Source organism: Marmota marmota, unplaced genomic scaffold (assembly GCF_001458135.2).
Source record: "Marmota marmota marmota unplaced genomic scaffold, marMar, whole genome shotgun sequence".
Classification (NCBI taxonomy): Eukaryota; Metazoa; Chordata; class Mammalia; order Rodentia; family Sciuridae; genus Marmota; species Marmota marmota.
In genome coordinates, this window is record NW_026000026.1 from 79473794 (window position 1) to 79491529 (window position 17736).

Consider the following 17736-nt stretch of genomic DNA (forward strand, 5'->3'; position numbering starts at 1 on the left):
TATATATATATATATACACACACACACACACACACACACACACACAACTCAGCTCCTAACAAAACCTAAAGGGTAAAATTATGTGGTCAATGCCTGCAAATTCCCAAGGAGGGCACCAAAAACTCCTGACAGCACGCGTGCTTGAGGAAAACGACAGTTGTTTAAGTCACCTCCTGAGATCTTGCCAAACGCGTTTGAAAGGGAATATACTGGATGTCAGGGGATGGGGGGCGGGGGAAGAGACGGAACAGAAAGTGTCATTTGTGAATGCTGCAGATGAGGGCAGATGTGAGTACCTGGAGGGGGATATCCATGGCTGAGTCCGCTTGCCTGTCTCCAAGCGAGCCTTCCTGTGTGTTTATTTCTTTTTGTGTGTGTTCATGCCTTTGAGCTTTTGGATGCTTCTGTGTTTGTTTACGGATACCTCTCTGGGTTGGACAGCAGTGACTTTGTGCCTGTAAGTTGCTGCGTGAGCGCGCGCAATGTGCATGTTGGTGCGCTGGGCGGGTGTGTCTCAATGTCTGTGGCTGTGGTTAGGTATAAGTCTGAGCTTGTCTGTCAGGGTGCATTTGTGCCAGTATGTGTGTGTCTTGGTGGGCATTCTCTCAATTCCGAAAGTGGTGGAGTATTCGGATGCTGCTCTCTGCGCTGAGACCTCTACTACCCAAGGCAGACAAGTAGCAGCCACAGAAGAGCCCAAAGCTCCTGAGTTGACTGGTAAGCACAACCTCTCCAGCTTTATCCTTCTGGGGCCAGCTAGGGTAGCCTGGAGGGAGTGGTGGCCCGCCCGCCCTGGAGCAGCNTACGGCTGCTGCATGAGGCTTCCAGGGGTCCACTCGCTGCCTGCAGCGCCCCGCCGGAGGTGCGCCCGTTGAGGCGCGGCCAGTGAGCAGGCAGCCTGTGCGCTCACCTGCCAGCCTGCGCGCCATGGGGCAACCCGGGAACGGCAGCGACTTCTTGCTTGCATCCAATGGAAGCCATGCGCCGGACCACAATGTCACGCAGGAACGGGACGAGGCGTGGGTGGTGGGCATGGCCATCGTCATGTCGCTCATCGTCCTAGCCATCGTGTTTGGCAACGTGCTGGTCATCACAGCCATTGCCAAGTTCGAGCGACTGCAGACGGTCACCAACTACTTCATCACCTCACTGGCCTGCGCTGACCTCGTCATGGGCCTAGCGGTGGTACCGTTTGGGGCCAGCCACATCCTCATGAAAATGTGGACTTTTGGCAACTTCTGGTGTGAGTTTTGGACTTCTATTGATGTGTTGTGCGTCACCGCCAGCATTGAGACCCTGTGTGTGATAGCAGTGGATCGCTACTTTGCCATCACATCTCCCTTCAAGTACCAGAGCCTGCTGACCAAGAATAAGGCCCGGGTGGTCATTTTGATGGTATGGATTGTGTCGGGCCTTACCTCCTTCTTGCCCATCCAAATGCACTGGTACCGGGCCACCCATCAGGAAGCCATCAAATGCTATGGCAACGAGACCTGCTGTGACTTCTTCACGAACCAAGCCTATGCCATTGCTTCCTCCATAGTGTCTTTCTACTTGCCCCTGGTGGTCATGGTCTTTGTCTATTCCAGGGTCTTCCAGGTGGCCAAAAGGCAGCTCCAGAAAATTGACAAATCTGAGGGGCGATTTCACGCCCAAAATCTCAGCCAGATGGAGCAGGATGGGCGTGGTGGGCATGGTCTTCGAAGGTCCTCCAAGTTCTGCTTGAAGGAGCACAAAGCTCTTAAGACCTTGGGCATCATCATGGGCACTTTTACCCTCTGCTGGCTGCCCTTCTTCATTGTGAACATTGTGCATGTGATCAAGGACAACCTCATCCCTAAGGAAGTTTACATCCTCCTAAACTGGGTGGGCTATGTCAATTCAGCTTTCAATCCTCTTATCTACTGCCGGAGCCCAGATTTCAGGATTGCCTTCCAGGAGCTTCTGTGCCTACGCAGGTCTTCCCTAAAGGCCTATGGGAATGGCTACTCCAGCAATGGCAAATCAGAGTACACAGAGGAGCAGAGTGGATATCACCTGGGGCAGGAGAAAGAAAGCAAACTGCTGTGTGAGGAGCCCCCAGGCACGGAAGACTTTGTAAACTGTCAAGGTACTGTGCCTATCGATAGCATTGATTCACAAGGGAGGAATTGTAGTACAAATGACTCACTGCTGTAAATGCAGTTTGTTTTTCTTTTTTACTTTTTAAGACCCCCCCCCCAACAGAACACTAAGCAGACTATTTAACTTGAGTGTAATAAATTTAGAAAAAAAAATCGTATAGAGATTTGCAGGAGGAGATATCCTTCTGCCTTTTTTTTTTATTTTTTTAAGCTGTAAAAAAGAGAAGATGTATTTGAGTGAATATTTGTTTCTTGTACAGTTCAGTTCCTCTTTGTGTGGAACTTACAAGTTTATGTCTGAAGGGCGTTAGTCCTAGGACCCGGGTCTGTATGTTTTGATGACTTTTCCATGTATCTACCTCATTGGTCAAGTATTAGGGTTATTATATTGCTGCTGGTAATTTGTATCTGAAGGAAGATTTTCCTTCCTGCACCCTTGGACTTGAGAATCCTGAATATCTCGGACCTTTCAGCTGTGAACATGGACTCTCCCTCGCTCCTCTTATTTGCTCAAATGGAGTGTTGTAGGCAGGGATTTGAGGGACAGCTTTGTTTTCCTGAGCAAAGTCTAAAGTTTACAGTAAATAAATTGTTTGACCATGACTTCATTGCACCTGTTTCTCCAAAACCCCTTGACTGGAGTGTCCTTGCCTCTCCCACTGGAAACCACAGGTAACTATTTGTAATAACTGCCTAGTGGCTTAATGTGGAAGGATACAAGAATGACATGCACTGGCTGCTTAACCCTTTCATGTACCTATGAATCTGTGGCTACAAACATGTGTTTCTCCTAAACTCTCCTTGTGATCCAGATCAGTCCTGCCTGTTCTCAGCATAGCTCAGCTCTTCCTACAGTTGTTATTCTGTGTTGTTACCTCAGAAACACTGACTCATAGAAACAGAGTTATGGGCATATGTTTTATCCCTCCCCATGCCCCCGCCACCCACCTCCAGGTCTGCTTGTTTAATAACTGCGTATATTTATATCTTTGCTATGTCTTATAGTGGAGCCCTTTGTACTACATCAGGGCTTGGCATTTTCAGGATAAGGAAGATGTTCTTGTGCAAATGCCACTCAGCCGTAGCCTTGTAATTCCAAGGGACTATCAGAGGGCATTGGTTAGAGGGAGCAAAACTGGAAAGCACCTGACTGATGAATACCTCATAACCCAGAAACCAGATTCGAATCCTCCTTCTCCCATCCCTTTTCTCCTTTTCCATTAATTTCCCACACTTCAGTATAAACAAGGTTTCTTGTCTTCAGTACTGTTAACATTTTGGACCACGTTAACTCTTGGTCGTGGGAGAGCAATCCCATGCATTGGTGGGTGTTTAGCAGTTCCCCGCCTCTACCCATTACATGCCAATAGCAGCCCCCAGGTTAGGACAACCAAAAATGTCTGCAGACATTACCAAATACCCCCAGGACAGAGAGCCACTGATATAAACTTTGATCATCACAACTCATCTTCCGATTCCACCTAATGGAAGCACTGTATTGGGCAGAGCCTCAGTTCCCCCAGTTGGTGACAGACCCCAGACCGGCACTCCTGCTCTCTACCAGGCTGCTTTCTCACTTGCTTTGCTGCTGCCCAGATAGCAGCCGTGAGGCACTTAGAAGGTTTAGGTCTGCACACGAGAGTCGTTCGGGAGGATTTATCAGTGGAGGCGAGGCCTGTGGGCCCTAACTGCCTGTTTGTAGAGAGATTATAATACTGTTAAGAGGCAAGGAAGGGAAATCACAAAAGTAAACACATTTCTTTTCGCAGCCCCTTTCTATTTTTGCCTGTGTGTCAGAGCCAGAGCTTGGCCCAGGTTTCATGGAGTGGATCGTCCTGCTTGGCAACGCCAAGCTGGGAAGGATCAGCCCACAGGGTTCATTGCCATTTCACTTGTTCACGAAGCTGACTCCTCTTCTGTCTTCCCTTCTGTCCCAGCCAAGGTCCCCAACCAGAGAAGCACTGGCCTTCTCTGCTTCCTGTCAACTCACTGATGGGGCATCAGGGCAAACACTGATCCCTCAGAAGAACATCGGGCACATGTTTTTGGAATATTCCATGGCAGAGTGGAGAGTACAAGCCATTCAGTGCTTTTAAGTTTTGTCCAAGGTTTTCATACCTATTATTACACTCTCCTGCTCTGGGCCCCACACCCAGAGATGCGGGCAGCTTCTGAGACTATCTTCACACTCTCGATAGCCTCACAAGAGCTTGGATTTGGAAGAGCCCATAATACGAAGAGAACGAAAGCCTGTGAGGTGGAATGACATGCCCAAGGTAAGCAGCCAGAGATGTCAGGGCAGGACTAAGGCCAGGGGACCTATTACCATCCAGGAACTGCTGTCTTCTCTCTACCACCTTGTTATTAAATCCTGCCCTCACCATCAATTGTGGAAAATTTTCCCTGGGGCTGTAAAAATTTCACTTCAGCAGATGCTTTTATTTTTTCTGAGTCCTTAATACAAAATTCAGGGAAGAAACCAATAATCTGCATTAGGGACAAGAGAAAGAATTGTTTTACTCTGCAAGAATCCACTAGGCTATTCTCTGCAGTTAGAGAAACTGAGAGATTCCTTAACTCTTTATGACCTACCAGTGATTTCAAACCACTCCAGGCAGAAATTATGTAGTCTTGATTAAAAAACAAAAGTTGGAAACTTGTCTGTCATTATTTGTCATTATTTCTAAGTCCCAAAGATGATAAACATTATTAATTAATCATGCCAATTTTATGTATACTCACTAAAGTACACGTAAAGTAATTTCAGTCAAAAATTCAGATATGCACATCAATTCAGATTCCCAGCCTAAAAGAGAATTTAGCCACATATGGTTCCCTTTAGCAATACTTTGAATACAAGAACTTTCATCAGTTTGAAGAGTCTTAAAAGCAAAAGCATCCTGGGCCTGTCTCAGTTCCTGGCTTTTTACCGTCTTTTGTGTAGCTCTGTTTCCTTCTGTCCCTCTGTCTCTGTTTACTGACATGCTGGTTACATAACGTTTGTGCTGGATTCATCGTCATAAAGTTTTCTTTGCCTGGACAGCAAGTTCTCAGAGTCTGTCAAGTGAGAACTTTACCCTGAGATGCAAGCTGACAGGTGTGAACAGTGGCAGGACAGGGTGGGCCTGCCCGCTGAGATAACACTGGGGGAAGGGATCTAGGAAAAAGAGAGCCTGGGGATAGGAACTGTCCTCACTTGGTGCTTAGAACATTTCTGATGGTGAACTTGCAGCCGAATAGAGCCAAGTCCAGAATCAATCAGGGAGTATTTATGGATCATCTGCTGTTTGCAGCAAGAGAAAAGTATAGGTATCTGTCTCTGTTTTCTGGGCCATAATATTAGTAATACTACACAGGTATCTGTTATGGAAACTAACTAAATGTTGGAGACTATGTTAAGCACCTGTTAGGCAGTATGAGAACTTTACAATCTTATAAGTGGGATAATTGTCCTCACCTAACAAATGAGAAAACTGAGGTTTAGAGGGGTTCAGTAACTTTCCAAAGCCACACAACCAGCTAGTTGCAGAGTCAGCACTAGAACCTGGGTCTGTGTGATTCCAGCGTCCATGGAGCCTAGCACCCATGCAAACCAGGAAGCAGCGCGAGGCAGCTTCCAGCGTGTGCCAAAACAAGTGTGCAAACTGGAAATGCAATACCTTGTTGAGAGAAGAGGGAGATTGCTGTGGGCTGGGGCCCGGAGGAATGTTCCCTTTGAAGCATGTGACTGCAGGGTAGCTGGGGACTGGGACAGGAAGCCAATCACTGAAGAGCCTAGCTTGCTTCTTTGAGTCTTTATCTTTCTATCAGAGAATCAGGCTACATTGAAAAAAAGGATATGAAACTAAAATGAATACATCAGGGTAAACTAGAAACAGCAGAAACACAGGCCACCCCACGTCCTAGCAGACTTACTCTGGGTTTCAAAGCCAGGAAGCTTTCCTTCTCAAATTGAACTGGTGACTGGACCTTAAGGAAATTTGATCTGGGTGGTCCTACAGGTGCCACAACAGTGAGTTTTGAGCTAGCATTCTAGGGTAAGGGCAATTGTTTCCTGACCAGAGAGCTGGGAGGATTAATGTACTTTGAATAATACTTTTCATTGATAGCATAATCTCTACTAAATTCAGCCCTGTGTTAATCCCCACTTTATTGACAGTACAAATATAATTTGAAGGAGGGATTTTTGAAATGCCTAAGAGAACAAACTTCCCAAGCACTTTCAAGAACTTGAGAAATACTGGTGTGTCTTGATCATGGGAAGCAGGGTGAAGTAGAAAAAGAATCCTGAGTTGGGATTCATAAAATTGAGGTTCAGGTGTCATCTCAACTAACTTACTTTCTTTCTCTCTCTCTCTCTCTCTCTCTCTCTCTCTCTCTCTCTCTCTCTCTCTTTCTTTCTTTTTTTTTCTTTCTCTCCCTGTCTGTCTTTAAAGTTAGGTAAGATGATTTTCCTCAGTTTCCCCATCTGTAAAATAATGAGGCCAGTACAGGTGATATTTAAGTTCTATTCAACTCTAAATTATATAGCCATTAATTTAGGGGCTGATTATAGAGAGAGCCATCCATATTTCTAAAGTTAATGATATTTGACATCTAAATAATAGTTGAATATTCTGGGTAAGGTCAGTCTGAAGGAGAGAACACCATGAACACTATGTGCCAATATAGTAATTGCCCTCAAATAGTTGAGGACCATCTGGGGAAAAGGAGATACTGGATTTTTTTGTGACTATCAGAAAGCAAGCTTAAGCTTATGAAAGGACAGATGCAGCTCAGGTGAAGGAAGGCTTTTCAAAGACTGAAATAGGATATGTGTCAGAATAGTGAGCTTCCTGTCTATGAAAGCAATCAAGAGAAGCCTAGATGAAGTCATGTTCAGGATAGACCACAAGGCTTCCTGCACAGAGCAGGAGGCTGGACAAGCTCCTTCCAAATCTGTGCTCCTCTGACCTTGAAAATAATAGACCTGGATGTCCTTAAAAAAGTATTCCAACAGTTCCCTAATTCCAGCTGGCCTTCTCCCCAATTCCTCTGCATTTCAGAGGTTTCACTGCATTCCTAAATGGGAAACCTCCCGGGGAAATCAGGATCTCAACAATCCCTGGCCATGGGGGAACATCCAGAAATAGAGCAATAAGGTTAAGCAGTTTTCCAAACTATTAGACCTTTTCATCAGCTGCTCTTCCCATGCCTTTTGCAGTTGACCTACTAACTCCCAAAGAGAGAATAATGAGAGCTGCAAAGTCCTCTCTGCAAAGGCTATTACATCCTTCTCCACCCTGGAAATCACTGCACTTCCTGTGGTCTTTCCATCACCCCAACAGAGCGGGAAGGAAGGGAGGCAGGTCCCTGGCCAGCACAGAGCACTTCAAAGCCCTCTCACCCAAAAGCCTGGAGACCTAGGTCTATAGTAGCCCAGATACTAACAGTTTAGGCGAGACGCCTCTGGCAGGCGACTTCCCTTCTCTAGACATTTCATCATCTCCAAAGAGAGGTACTTCAATTTATATGTATTCCTAGGTTTCCTTCTTTCTCCAAAGTTCTGAACCAGTTCAGGAAGCCTTCAGTACTGCATATCTGGCTTCATTGCTTTGCTTTTATTTTCTCTTTAAAAGAGTAATGAACACTTATTATAGAACATTTGAAAGTATATGAAAACACAAAAGGAGGTAAATCACAAGTCACACTATCACCTAGAGGTAACCATTGTTGAACTTGGTACACCTGCTTCTGATCTTTGCTTTAAACGTGTGTAAATATACTTTTAAATAAAAAATGAAATTAGACTATTCATAGAGAATCCATTGCTAATACTTTCATAAACACCCCATTGGATGTTTTATATGTAATATGACCCAGATACCTTAATTCCTGCTCTTCCAGCCACTTGGTGATATAGATTGGCAGTTCTTGAACTAAGGATGCAAATGAATCACCACTCTTTTGAGAGTAGGAATTAGGAGGTCTGAGCTGGGGTTCAAGAATCACATTTTATCAAGTTCCTCCAAGTTTTTCCAAATCAGGAGGTCCATGGACCACGTTTTGTGGAGCAAGTTTACAGAAATATAAACTTAATAAATGAAACAGAGTGGGCCCCACCCCTTCCCTGCTGGTGGATGAAAAGGCTGCCTTTGTACTTGCTTTGTTGAAAGGGTGCATTCCACACCTGGGCCTGAATCTGCTTTCAGAGCCTGGGAAACTGACCACTGAACTCCCAGAACAGGGTTCTTTCCATGGCTACATTGTTGAATGCCTCCAACCCTGCCTTGTTGACCTGTGTTAGTCTGTTCACATAGTGACCAACACCTACTCTTTGAAAAGCACGGCAGTAGGTTTTATTCCCGTAGAGCATGTTGTGATCATGGAAATGCTGTCTAGGGGTCACCTACTGTAACTGGCCATCTTCACGTCTGGTCCTCCTGTAGCAGCTGCAACAGCCCTTTGAAATAATACTGTTATATTTGTTGTTATTCTACAAATACAGAAATTGAGACTTGAAAAGCCTAAGTTACCCAAGATCATACAGCCCTCTGGAGTAAAAACAAAACTCATGAACTTTGCCACTAAGATACTGTCTTTTGTCCCTTGAGAATCAGGTAAGAGAATAGGGGGAAGTTCATGAAAGCATATTTTAATGGGTTCATTTTGTACTAATCCTCCAGGATCTGATTCATTTTTGACCCCCAGAACTAAGGGGCAAGCCCATGCCATCAAGGTTGATTGTGACTAAATGTAGACTAGGAAACCTTGCTGCATCCAGAGACGGGCATCGCTGTCTTTCACCATGTTTAAGGCCTGGTTTGACTGAGCTTCGCCTGCCAGGGAGGAGGGCAGAGGGAGGCGCCTGGTGAGGGCATTTTGGTTTGCGCTGAGTGAAATCACCACTTCTGTGTCAGGAATCCCTTGACCTCTGGAAATCAGTGCATTTTCCCATTTCTCTGCCCAGGCAGACCACGACAGAGCAGACGGAGCTGTGACTGTTAGGTGCCCCTGCTGTGAGGGGAAGACTGGAGTTTCTAAGTGTGTTCACATTCAGGAAAAGAATCTTTAAATCACAACAGCAACACCCATGACACAGCAGAAATGGAATCCTCGGGAGCTCCTGGTTTTTTGTGTTTTTTTTTTAACCACATCACAGGTCTTGCAACCCAAGGCCTGTGCCCCAAAGCCACAACTGCCTTTGTTCAGGAACTTTCTTCTTTATGCCAGTTCTATCTCTAGTCTTCTGCCTGGGTTTTCTCTTTATCAGAAGCCCTTTAGATGGTTCTAAATATTACAGACTACTCTGACCATCTGTTGGTGGGGTTCAGAGTTGGTTTGGTATTTTTTGTTTTCTTTCGATGTCCTTACAGTTTTCGTAATATGTATAACAATAAGTTGGTTCTGCTCACAAACATTCAGACTCCCTTTCCTGTTTGATTTCCAATCATTCTGTAAATCCAAATACTCATCGAGCACCCTCAACTGAAGAGAATACAGACAAGCCTCAAGGACATAAGACTTCCAGAAGGTTCTTTCCGTAGATTTTGAAAGGGTTAGTGATATCAGTTTAGGGATGAGTTTCTGGAAGTTACTGTAGTGACTCTTAAATCTTACAGGGCACAAAAAAGATTTGGGGGGAACTTCTGAGAAAAAGCATATTCCTGATCCCTATCCCTGATATTCTGATTCAACAAGACTGTAGAGACCAAAAAAAAAAAGAGGTATTTTGCCTCAGTTTCCCCTGAGGATTGTGAAATAGGTTCTCCAAGGACCACAGTTTGGGGCCCTGGGTCCTGGAGATCACACTGCTGTCCTTTCCCCTTCCTTCTCAGGAGCACAAAAACGTAGGCATGTAAAAACTGATCTTTTGGGGGCACATTCACACAAATTATTCTGTCAAATAAACAGAATCCTAGTTTTCCTGTGTTATCCAATAAAACAATGTAGATGAAAACAATTTATAAATGATAAGACATGATCATAAAAGATGATAGTAAAATGCCTCAAGAAATTAGGCACCTAACTGAAATTGTGTTTTATCACTGTGTGGCATCTCAACAGTTACACGACCTGATAACAACACCTAGTCCCCAACCCTCTGCATTGAAGATGGGGTAGTAGCAGCTCAGAAGGAAAAAAGGAAATTTGTTCTAGTGATAAGACTAACTCGTCCAGGGTTCTTTCCTCTACAACACCCTGCCTTGGCTAATGCCAAGGTGAGGTCTGTATGAATCAATTCACCTAATGTACATAAACCTTCTACTTAGAAATCTGAATGGGGACCCACCCAGCCACAGAGAATCGCATGACTCATGCATATGCATATACCCCCAGAGATGCACACGCCCAAATAAACACACACACACTCTTACCTTAATGCTGCTGTGGTTTTAATATAGTTTGCCCCTTTTGCAACTCATGTCCAAATTCAATTGCCTTTATGGTGGCATTGGGAGATGGGCCCTTTAAGAGGTAAATAGGTTATTAAAGGGGATAATATCTTTCCCAAAAGAGAGAACTCATTCCCATAAGATCACATTGTTATAAAGTGAGGCAGCCTCTCATGTTTCTATTTGTACCTGCCCACTTTCACTTCTTCTTTTCATCATGAGTCAAAATACCTTGAGGTCCTTGACAAGAGGCAACCAACCAAACTTGTAGTCTGCAGCCTCCAGAACCATGAGTCAAAATAAACTTCTTTTCTTTATAAATTACCTAGTCTCTGATATTCTGTTTCAGCAACAGAAAATGAACTAAGATAGGTGCCTATAACCATATGAACACAGATGCACAACACGTGCATTTTCACGTGGATATAAGAACACCTCTAGGTTTGTTTGTGTTTACACCCATGTGAATATGTACACACATACATGACACAGACACACTCAGATCTAAACCTTCTCACCTAGCTACATATACAAACACATAGGGATTTCTAAGGATACTTTGGTGTTCTCCAAGTAAGAGACATGCCGTGTCAGGTAATCATGGTCATACTGCGTAAGGACATGCAAGTTCATATGCTGACCCCTCTTCCTACGTAAGTATTTACATTCTTGATTCAGTGTGTGTCTACTGCGTTCCTATTTTATATACCAGGAAATGTGTGTTCAGTGAAACAAAACAGTTTATCTTTGAACTAAACAGTTTATCTGTGCCATATGTTTGTACATAATGGAAAAAAATGAAATTTAAATGCATACAAAATTGCAACTGTGGTAGGTGTTATGAAGAGGGCATATGTTGTTTTGAAGGAACCTGATCATTCTGAAGGGTCAGCAAAGAAGTCAAGTTTCAGCAGAGAGTCAAAGTATGATAAGCTAAGTTCTAGAAACAGAGAAGAGGAAATAACTTACCATTAGAGGAGAAAAGTCTATGCAAATGTCCTGTGTTGGAAGAAAACTTCCTGTGAATGAAAGACTGAGCAGAAGTCAATATCTGGTGTGCATAGAGAGGGACACATCAGGGTGCAGAACAACCCTGCCACAGACAGTCAGGGTCATACCATGAAGGACTTTTAGGCCGTATTAAGGATTTAGGTCTTTATTCCAAGAGCATTTAGAAGGCTCCTGATGAATGTATTTGAAGCCAAGATCAGATTTGTATTTTGAGGGACTATCTCTGAGGATATGCTTACTCACACAAAAGCATTTTCACATAGATAAGTGCACCTACATAGGTTCATACGGACACTTGTGTGCATTTTCTTTGAAACTATGTACATAATAGAAGTATTCACTGGAAGACTCTGCTTCTCATAACACACGCTTCGTGTATTCCTCTGCATGGTCTATATAAGCCCAGTGAGCACTGGGAGGCTGGGAATGCCCTCACTGCCTCACTGGGCACCATTGGGCCTAAGCTAGTCCTTGGGGCAAGAACTAGGGAAGTGATGGATTTGAAGGGAGCTCTCTGCCTTTGGAGCTGCCTCTGTGTGTTGTTGCTTGGCCTCATGAGTGTGCCTCCAGCCCTGTTCCTCCTCCCCTTGGCTCAGAGCATCAACGACAAGGTGGGGTTTCTTCCAGAACACCATCATTGACTATTCTTGGCCTGGGCAAGGAAGGGAGGATGGGCAGGTCAAGTTGCATAAAGATTGCCTTGTGCCCTCCCAGAATTGTAAGCAAAGCCTCTGGCGCTCTGAGCCTGCAGTGCTCTTTGCACAGAATCCTCATGAGAACTAAACACAAGGAACAATGGGGGAGACCAGAGCTCTTCAGGACCTGATGAGGACTATGGTACGACTAGACGTAGCGCATCCCAACTGCTCCCTGCAATGTGCCTCTGGATGGGGGAAATAGCGAAAGCCAGTAGGAAAGCCTATTTAAGGCAAGATGTCCCTCTGTGTTCCCTGCTGCCTTGGTGCAGTAAGCCCGTGTACACACATATTTACACATCAGCAAATTTTCCTCCGGTGGGTGTAGCATCTCACGGCAGAGGAAGTAGCAAGTCATTTATCAGCCCCAACACCCTGCATTACTTACCCTTCAATTAACTAGAACTATACTTGCTTACACTTGGCTACTGTTTGCCAGCAAAGCCAACAAGGGCCTTGGACAGAGCCAGTGTCAGAGCTCCAGAGAAATTAATAGAAACATTCATGCAGAATTTAAGGCTCACCTTGAGCCTTATATCCTGAGGCCATAAAGATGTTCCCAAGGGATTTTTTGGATATTCTAAAGACTCCTACCCACTGACATTTTCTGCTTTCCAACATGAGCTTAGAAAATGTTTTCTTCCACAATTAAGAGAAATGCCATAGTGTTTTCATTTCACTGCAGGCTGTGCTGGGGACATGTTTCTCACCCCAAACCTCACCCCCACCATATGCTTTTATGCAATCCCGACAGCAAGCTACCAGATCCATCAGGCTGCTCAAGACTGTGGTGCTTAGGGAGACACTGTACTAACAAACGCTTGGGCTGATCCAGCATTTGGCACTTTACAAAGGGCTTTTATATTTGCCACCATGTCTAATCCTCACAATGACCTTAAAGTCAGCATGGTTCTTCCCATTTCACAGATACAAAGACTGGGGTTAGAAGATCTGCCTAAAGACACAGAGCTAATATGAGGCATTAGTTTGAATTTGGGTCTCCATGCTCATACTCAAAGCAGCACGAGTGTCACACTCTGCTACCCTCCTAAGACCTGCGGCTCTGCTTTCTGCTACATTTTATCTCATAAAGTCAGAACTAATACTCCCAGCACTGAAGCCACAGGTGCCAAAAGGCAGATAAGCAATTGTCTGCTCCAGAGAATGTCCCCAGGATGCTTTCGATGTTGACAAGCTACAAGCTTGGGGGTGGGAAACTGAGAGCTCTATCCACTGTGGCTTAGAGCAAAAGGTCCACCCTTCGAGTTCCTTCTCCAGTCATTAGATGCACCTTTCCAAGGCAAGACTCCGGGCTTCTGCCTCCTGCTTCTCATACCTGTCCTGCTGACAGCTCAGTCTCTCCTGAGGCTGTCCTTGTTCACTTTGCCCAATTCCTCTTGGATCAGGATGTTTTTTTTTTTGTGGGAAGACCCAATGTGATTTGCCCCAACCCCACACCCATTGGAGACTGCCCAGACAGTTCTAAGGGCCAAGTTCCACACCTCAGTAAAAATTGCAGGCTCCGGGAAGTAATTCAACTTCTTGAAAACAGCTTGTGTTGGGATGAAATGTTTTATTTTAGTCATAGCAATTAGATGTTCTTGTTTTGCACAATATAACTCATTAGAATTGGCCTAGCACAGGTGAGCAGCATGTACAGATACAGGTTTGGGAAAGTTCTAGGTGAATGACAAATCCCAACCATGAGGAAAAGGGTTGGCAATCTCTTTCCCTGGGAGTGTCAACTTACGTGGTTTATTTAGCTTTCTAAGCAATTTTGTAATTCACTCATTCGCTATAAAAAAACTGAATACTTTTATATGAGAAAAATCTGTGCTAACTGCCAGAGATACGGCAGTGACCAAGACAGACATGGTTGATCCCTGCCTTTAGGTTTCTTTCAGTCTAATGGAGAAGACAGACAATGAAAGGAGAATTATAAATAGTCTTTGAATCTAGTTCCCTAATATTAACATCCAGGGAAACTTAAATATATGTATAAACAAGTACGAGGGACGGGAAATTGGCTTCTGGATTTTGCAAGTAGATTCAGAAGGCTGTCTGGTATCTGTCAACCTCAGACTGGCTTCTCAGCATCCATAAAAATGTGATTATCTTCCCTTTAAAAATATTATCAAGGAAGAGCAGAGGTGAATGTGGCTCTCAAGGCTCCCAATGTCTAAGTCTCCGGAATACTAACTCTGAAAGTCTAACTCTGAAAGAGAAGGGAAGAGGATAATGGGGGCTCTTCTTGGATTTCCTGATTTAGCAAACACAAAACAAACTATGTTTGAATTTTAGTGAGTAACAAATACTTTGGTCATCTCAGTATGTCCCAAATATTATATGGGACATACTTACTGAAAAAAAATAAACTTTCTTGCTTATTTTAAGCTCAAATTTAACTTGACATGGTATATTTTAATTCCACAGCCCTAAGGAGAATAAGAGTAAAGACAGTGAAAAAATCTCCACACTCTGTCTCAAAGTGAATACTTGGAGGAGATTTTTCTTTTAGCTTGGGAACAATGACCGTAAGAACTTAAACTTGTGTAGGAACACATTTGAAAATACTATTTCTAATAATAGGAAAACAGTAAGGAATGTCATGGATGATTTTTAATAAAAAGAATTTTGAAGTCAGAACTTTGAGAGGTTGAAAGTTTGGGAAACTGCACATCCAGTATTTCCCTTTTAACAATCATGCTGTGCAATAGCATCATAGAAGTTCTGAGAAGTCTTACAGGAAACATACCTGGTTGACCTGGTTTAACCTGGCTTGCCCACAGAATGCTATTTAAGGGGTTTCTCTGTTTGTTTTGGTATGTTTGTTTTATAAGGACACCTAGTAACATCATGCAGACTTACTACTCTGCTCAACATACTTTGGGAACAATGGTATTTTAAAAAAAAAAAAAAAGTGGTCTTCAAATATCCAGTGTGCTTCTGCGTAGGAAGGAAGCAGACTCAGTCTTTGTAAACCAAAAGGTAGACTGCACCCAAGACACACATTCAGGAGGTAGATTTTCAGCTCAACATGAAGTCTAGAACTTTGTAACAAATTTGAATAGTCTGAAAGGTAAGGATGCCCTTGTAACTGATGACATTAAAGCAGGAATGGAATGCTATCGGGGACACTGGAGGAAATTCTTTCTCTGTGTAGGAAGTTCTCTGGGTCTGCTGAGAAAGGCACATTCATATAAAACACGGAAAGGCCTCTACTCATAAACTTTCTTTAAAACTGCACCACATGTTCTGTGTCTTTTCTGAAGCCATGTCCATTCCTCCTAATCTCTCCTTAATGTGTTTCCTTCACATCTATGAGCCAAGCATATGTCATGTCAACCCCTCAAGGAGATCATTCTCTAGCAGGAATGATCTTTGTTTTGATCTGGGCCTTGTTCTAATCTAGACCTGCTATCTTGGGTCACCCACCCTGAGCCTCTGGGAGAGGCCTAAAACCTCAGATGTGCCTAGAGCTCACAGACCTGCGTGGCATCCCAGGAAAAAACAGGATCTGGAGAAATCCTGGCTCATGGGTCCATGGTACAGCACCCATCACCAAGCATCTGAGATTCGTGGCACAAGGCCATCCAACAGAGAGTCAGCCAAATCCCAAATCTGCCCCTCCTGGGGTCTGTGATCTGGAACTTTACTTCCTTTTGTTTAAAAAAAAAAATGGAAATGATGATAATTGCATCATACTATTAGGGAAATTAGAAGAGCTTAAAAGTACATAAAAGATCATCACCATCATCACAGTTACAAATTTCCAAAGAAGTGAAAAGACTTCTTAAGAAATTCTCTAATCGTTATTCCAAAATTTCAGGCCACAGCCAAAAGAATAAACTGAAAACTATCTAGATCTCTGACAACTTCCTCTTGAGACTATGCCTGAAAACAGAAGCTCAAAGTCTTGGATTAAAGAACACAGTTTTCCTCCTGCAGTGAAAAAAAAATGCCCCGAGCTGAAGGTAGATGGCCTGGGCTCTTGACTCAGTAAATCTGTAGCCTCCTTGGTGGGTTCAGTACTCATCTGGGTTGAATCGGCCAGGGTTGCTTATGGGTTCCTGAGCTAAACCTTTGAATCTGAGCAGTAAATAAAGATATTTAAGTAATCTACTGGTTCACAGTGCTTAGTGAAGCAAAGACCTCACAAACCTAAAGCTTTGTGTGTGTTTGTGTACACATGCATACACACATGTACACAATCAGAGTAACATATAGTATGCACAAGATGCTTTGATACCACTTTAATTGCCCCCCCTTGCTCTGGGGCCTGTCTTTATGGCAAACAGACCCAGAATTGGTTGTGGGGGAGTGAGATGACCACTGTCTCAGAACTAGACAAGCTGGTTCAAATCCAGACTCTGCTGGCCATGCCTGTTTGCTAGCCCCCACCCCCATTCCTAGCCCTCCCCATCTTTCACATAAGAGCCTTGATTCCAGCATCTCCAAGCTTTGTGTCTCTTGGGAAATTGTCTCTAATCTATTTTCGCTTGGATTTGCATGCACTCCACGCGATTATCATCTGGCTGAGTTGAGTTTGCTCCTCTTTTGTTTGATCTGATGTTTGATCTGATCTGGTTTCGTAACACAAGCTCCAGCCAATTTTAGCCCTTCTTGGATTATGGGAGTGTCAGAATTAAGGTATCATAGCATTTGTCACGGTTTCTGCTCAGGATACGTGCCCCCCCCCTTTCCATTTTGGCACAAGCCAAAACCCTCCCACTCCCTACATGACTCCCTAAGTGGAGTCTGGTTTTCACATTAGCTGAGAGAAGGCCCTGAAGTCAAAAATCCTTGGCACATGAGTCACTTTGTCTCTTTGTGCCTCATTTCCCTCATCTATAAATAGGAGGAGTCTCGCACTTTCTCATCTCTCAGCATGGAGGTGATTTTATGCAAATCAAGAGCTCCTTCCCAGGAGCTGCTCTGATTCACAGGTAGCCCCTCTCCTAGGTCCCAGAGTGGGAGAGGAGGTGGGTTCTCTAGCAAATCAATGTATTTCTCAGTCTCCTTACTTCTTTTCCAGGCCCCCTGCAGAACAGACCCCCTTCATTACTGCCTGAGTGAAAAAGCTTCCAAAGCATAGGAGTCTGCCTGCTGCAGGAGCCCTCATTAGCTCCCTATTGCCTTCAGAGCAAAGTCTTCAGGGGTGGGTTCACAAGGAAGCACAGGGAAAACTCAGGCTGACAACTAATAACGCACCCAAAGATATTACCCTTATGGGGCCCAGACCCTTAAGGTGCAAGGCTGAGAATTCAAAAAGGAATATAATTGGGCCCCTGTGTTCAAGAAGCTTGCCCTCTTTTACAAAAAGTTGACAAGCACAAAAAAATAACATTTTACTTTTAAATACCGGAAGTGCCTTAGCAATCATTGACCTTGCCCAAATGACCCATTCTATAGATGGAGAAGCCAAGAGAGGTAACAAATTTTAAGGAAAAGCGTATTTTCCCTAATAGGTCTCCCTGCTTCCACTCTGCCCCTCCACTGCTAGAGGGAGAGTCATTCTTCTGAGCAGAATGT

General features: G+C 44.0%; 1 protein-coding gene across 1 annotated transcript in view; it reads left to right on the forward strand.

Annotated features, from left to right (window-relative positions):
• Positions 1-2726, forward strand: part of Adrb2 (adrenoceptor beta 2) — a 17273-nt gene extending 14547 nt beyond the window's left edge. Inside the window, exon 2 of the mRNA XM_015485943.1 lies at positions 799-2726. Within this exon, the coding sequence (XP_015341429.1) occupies positions 928-2178 (1251 nt within the window). The 5' untranslated portion in view covers positions 799-927 and the 3' untranslated portion in view covers positions 2179-2726. The remainder of the gene's footprint in view (positions 1-798) is intronic.
• The last annotated feature ends 15010 nt before the right edge of the window (positions 2727-17736 follow it).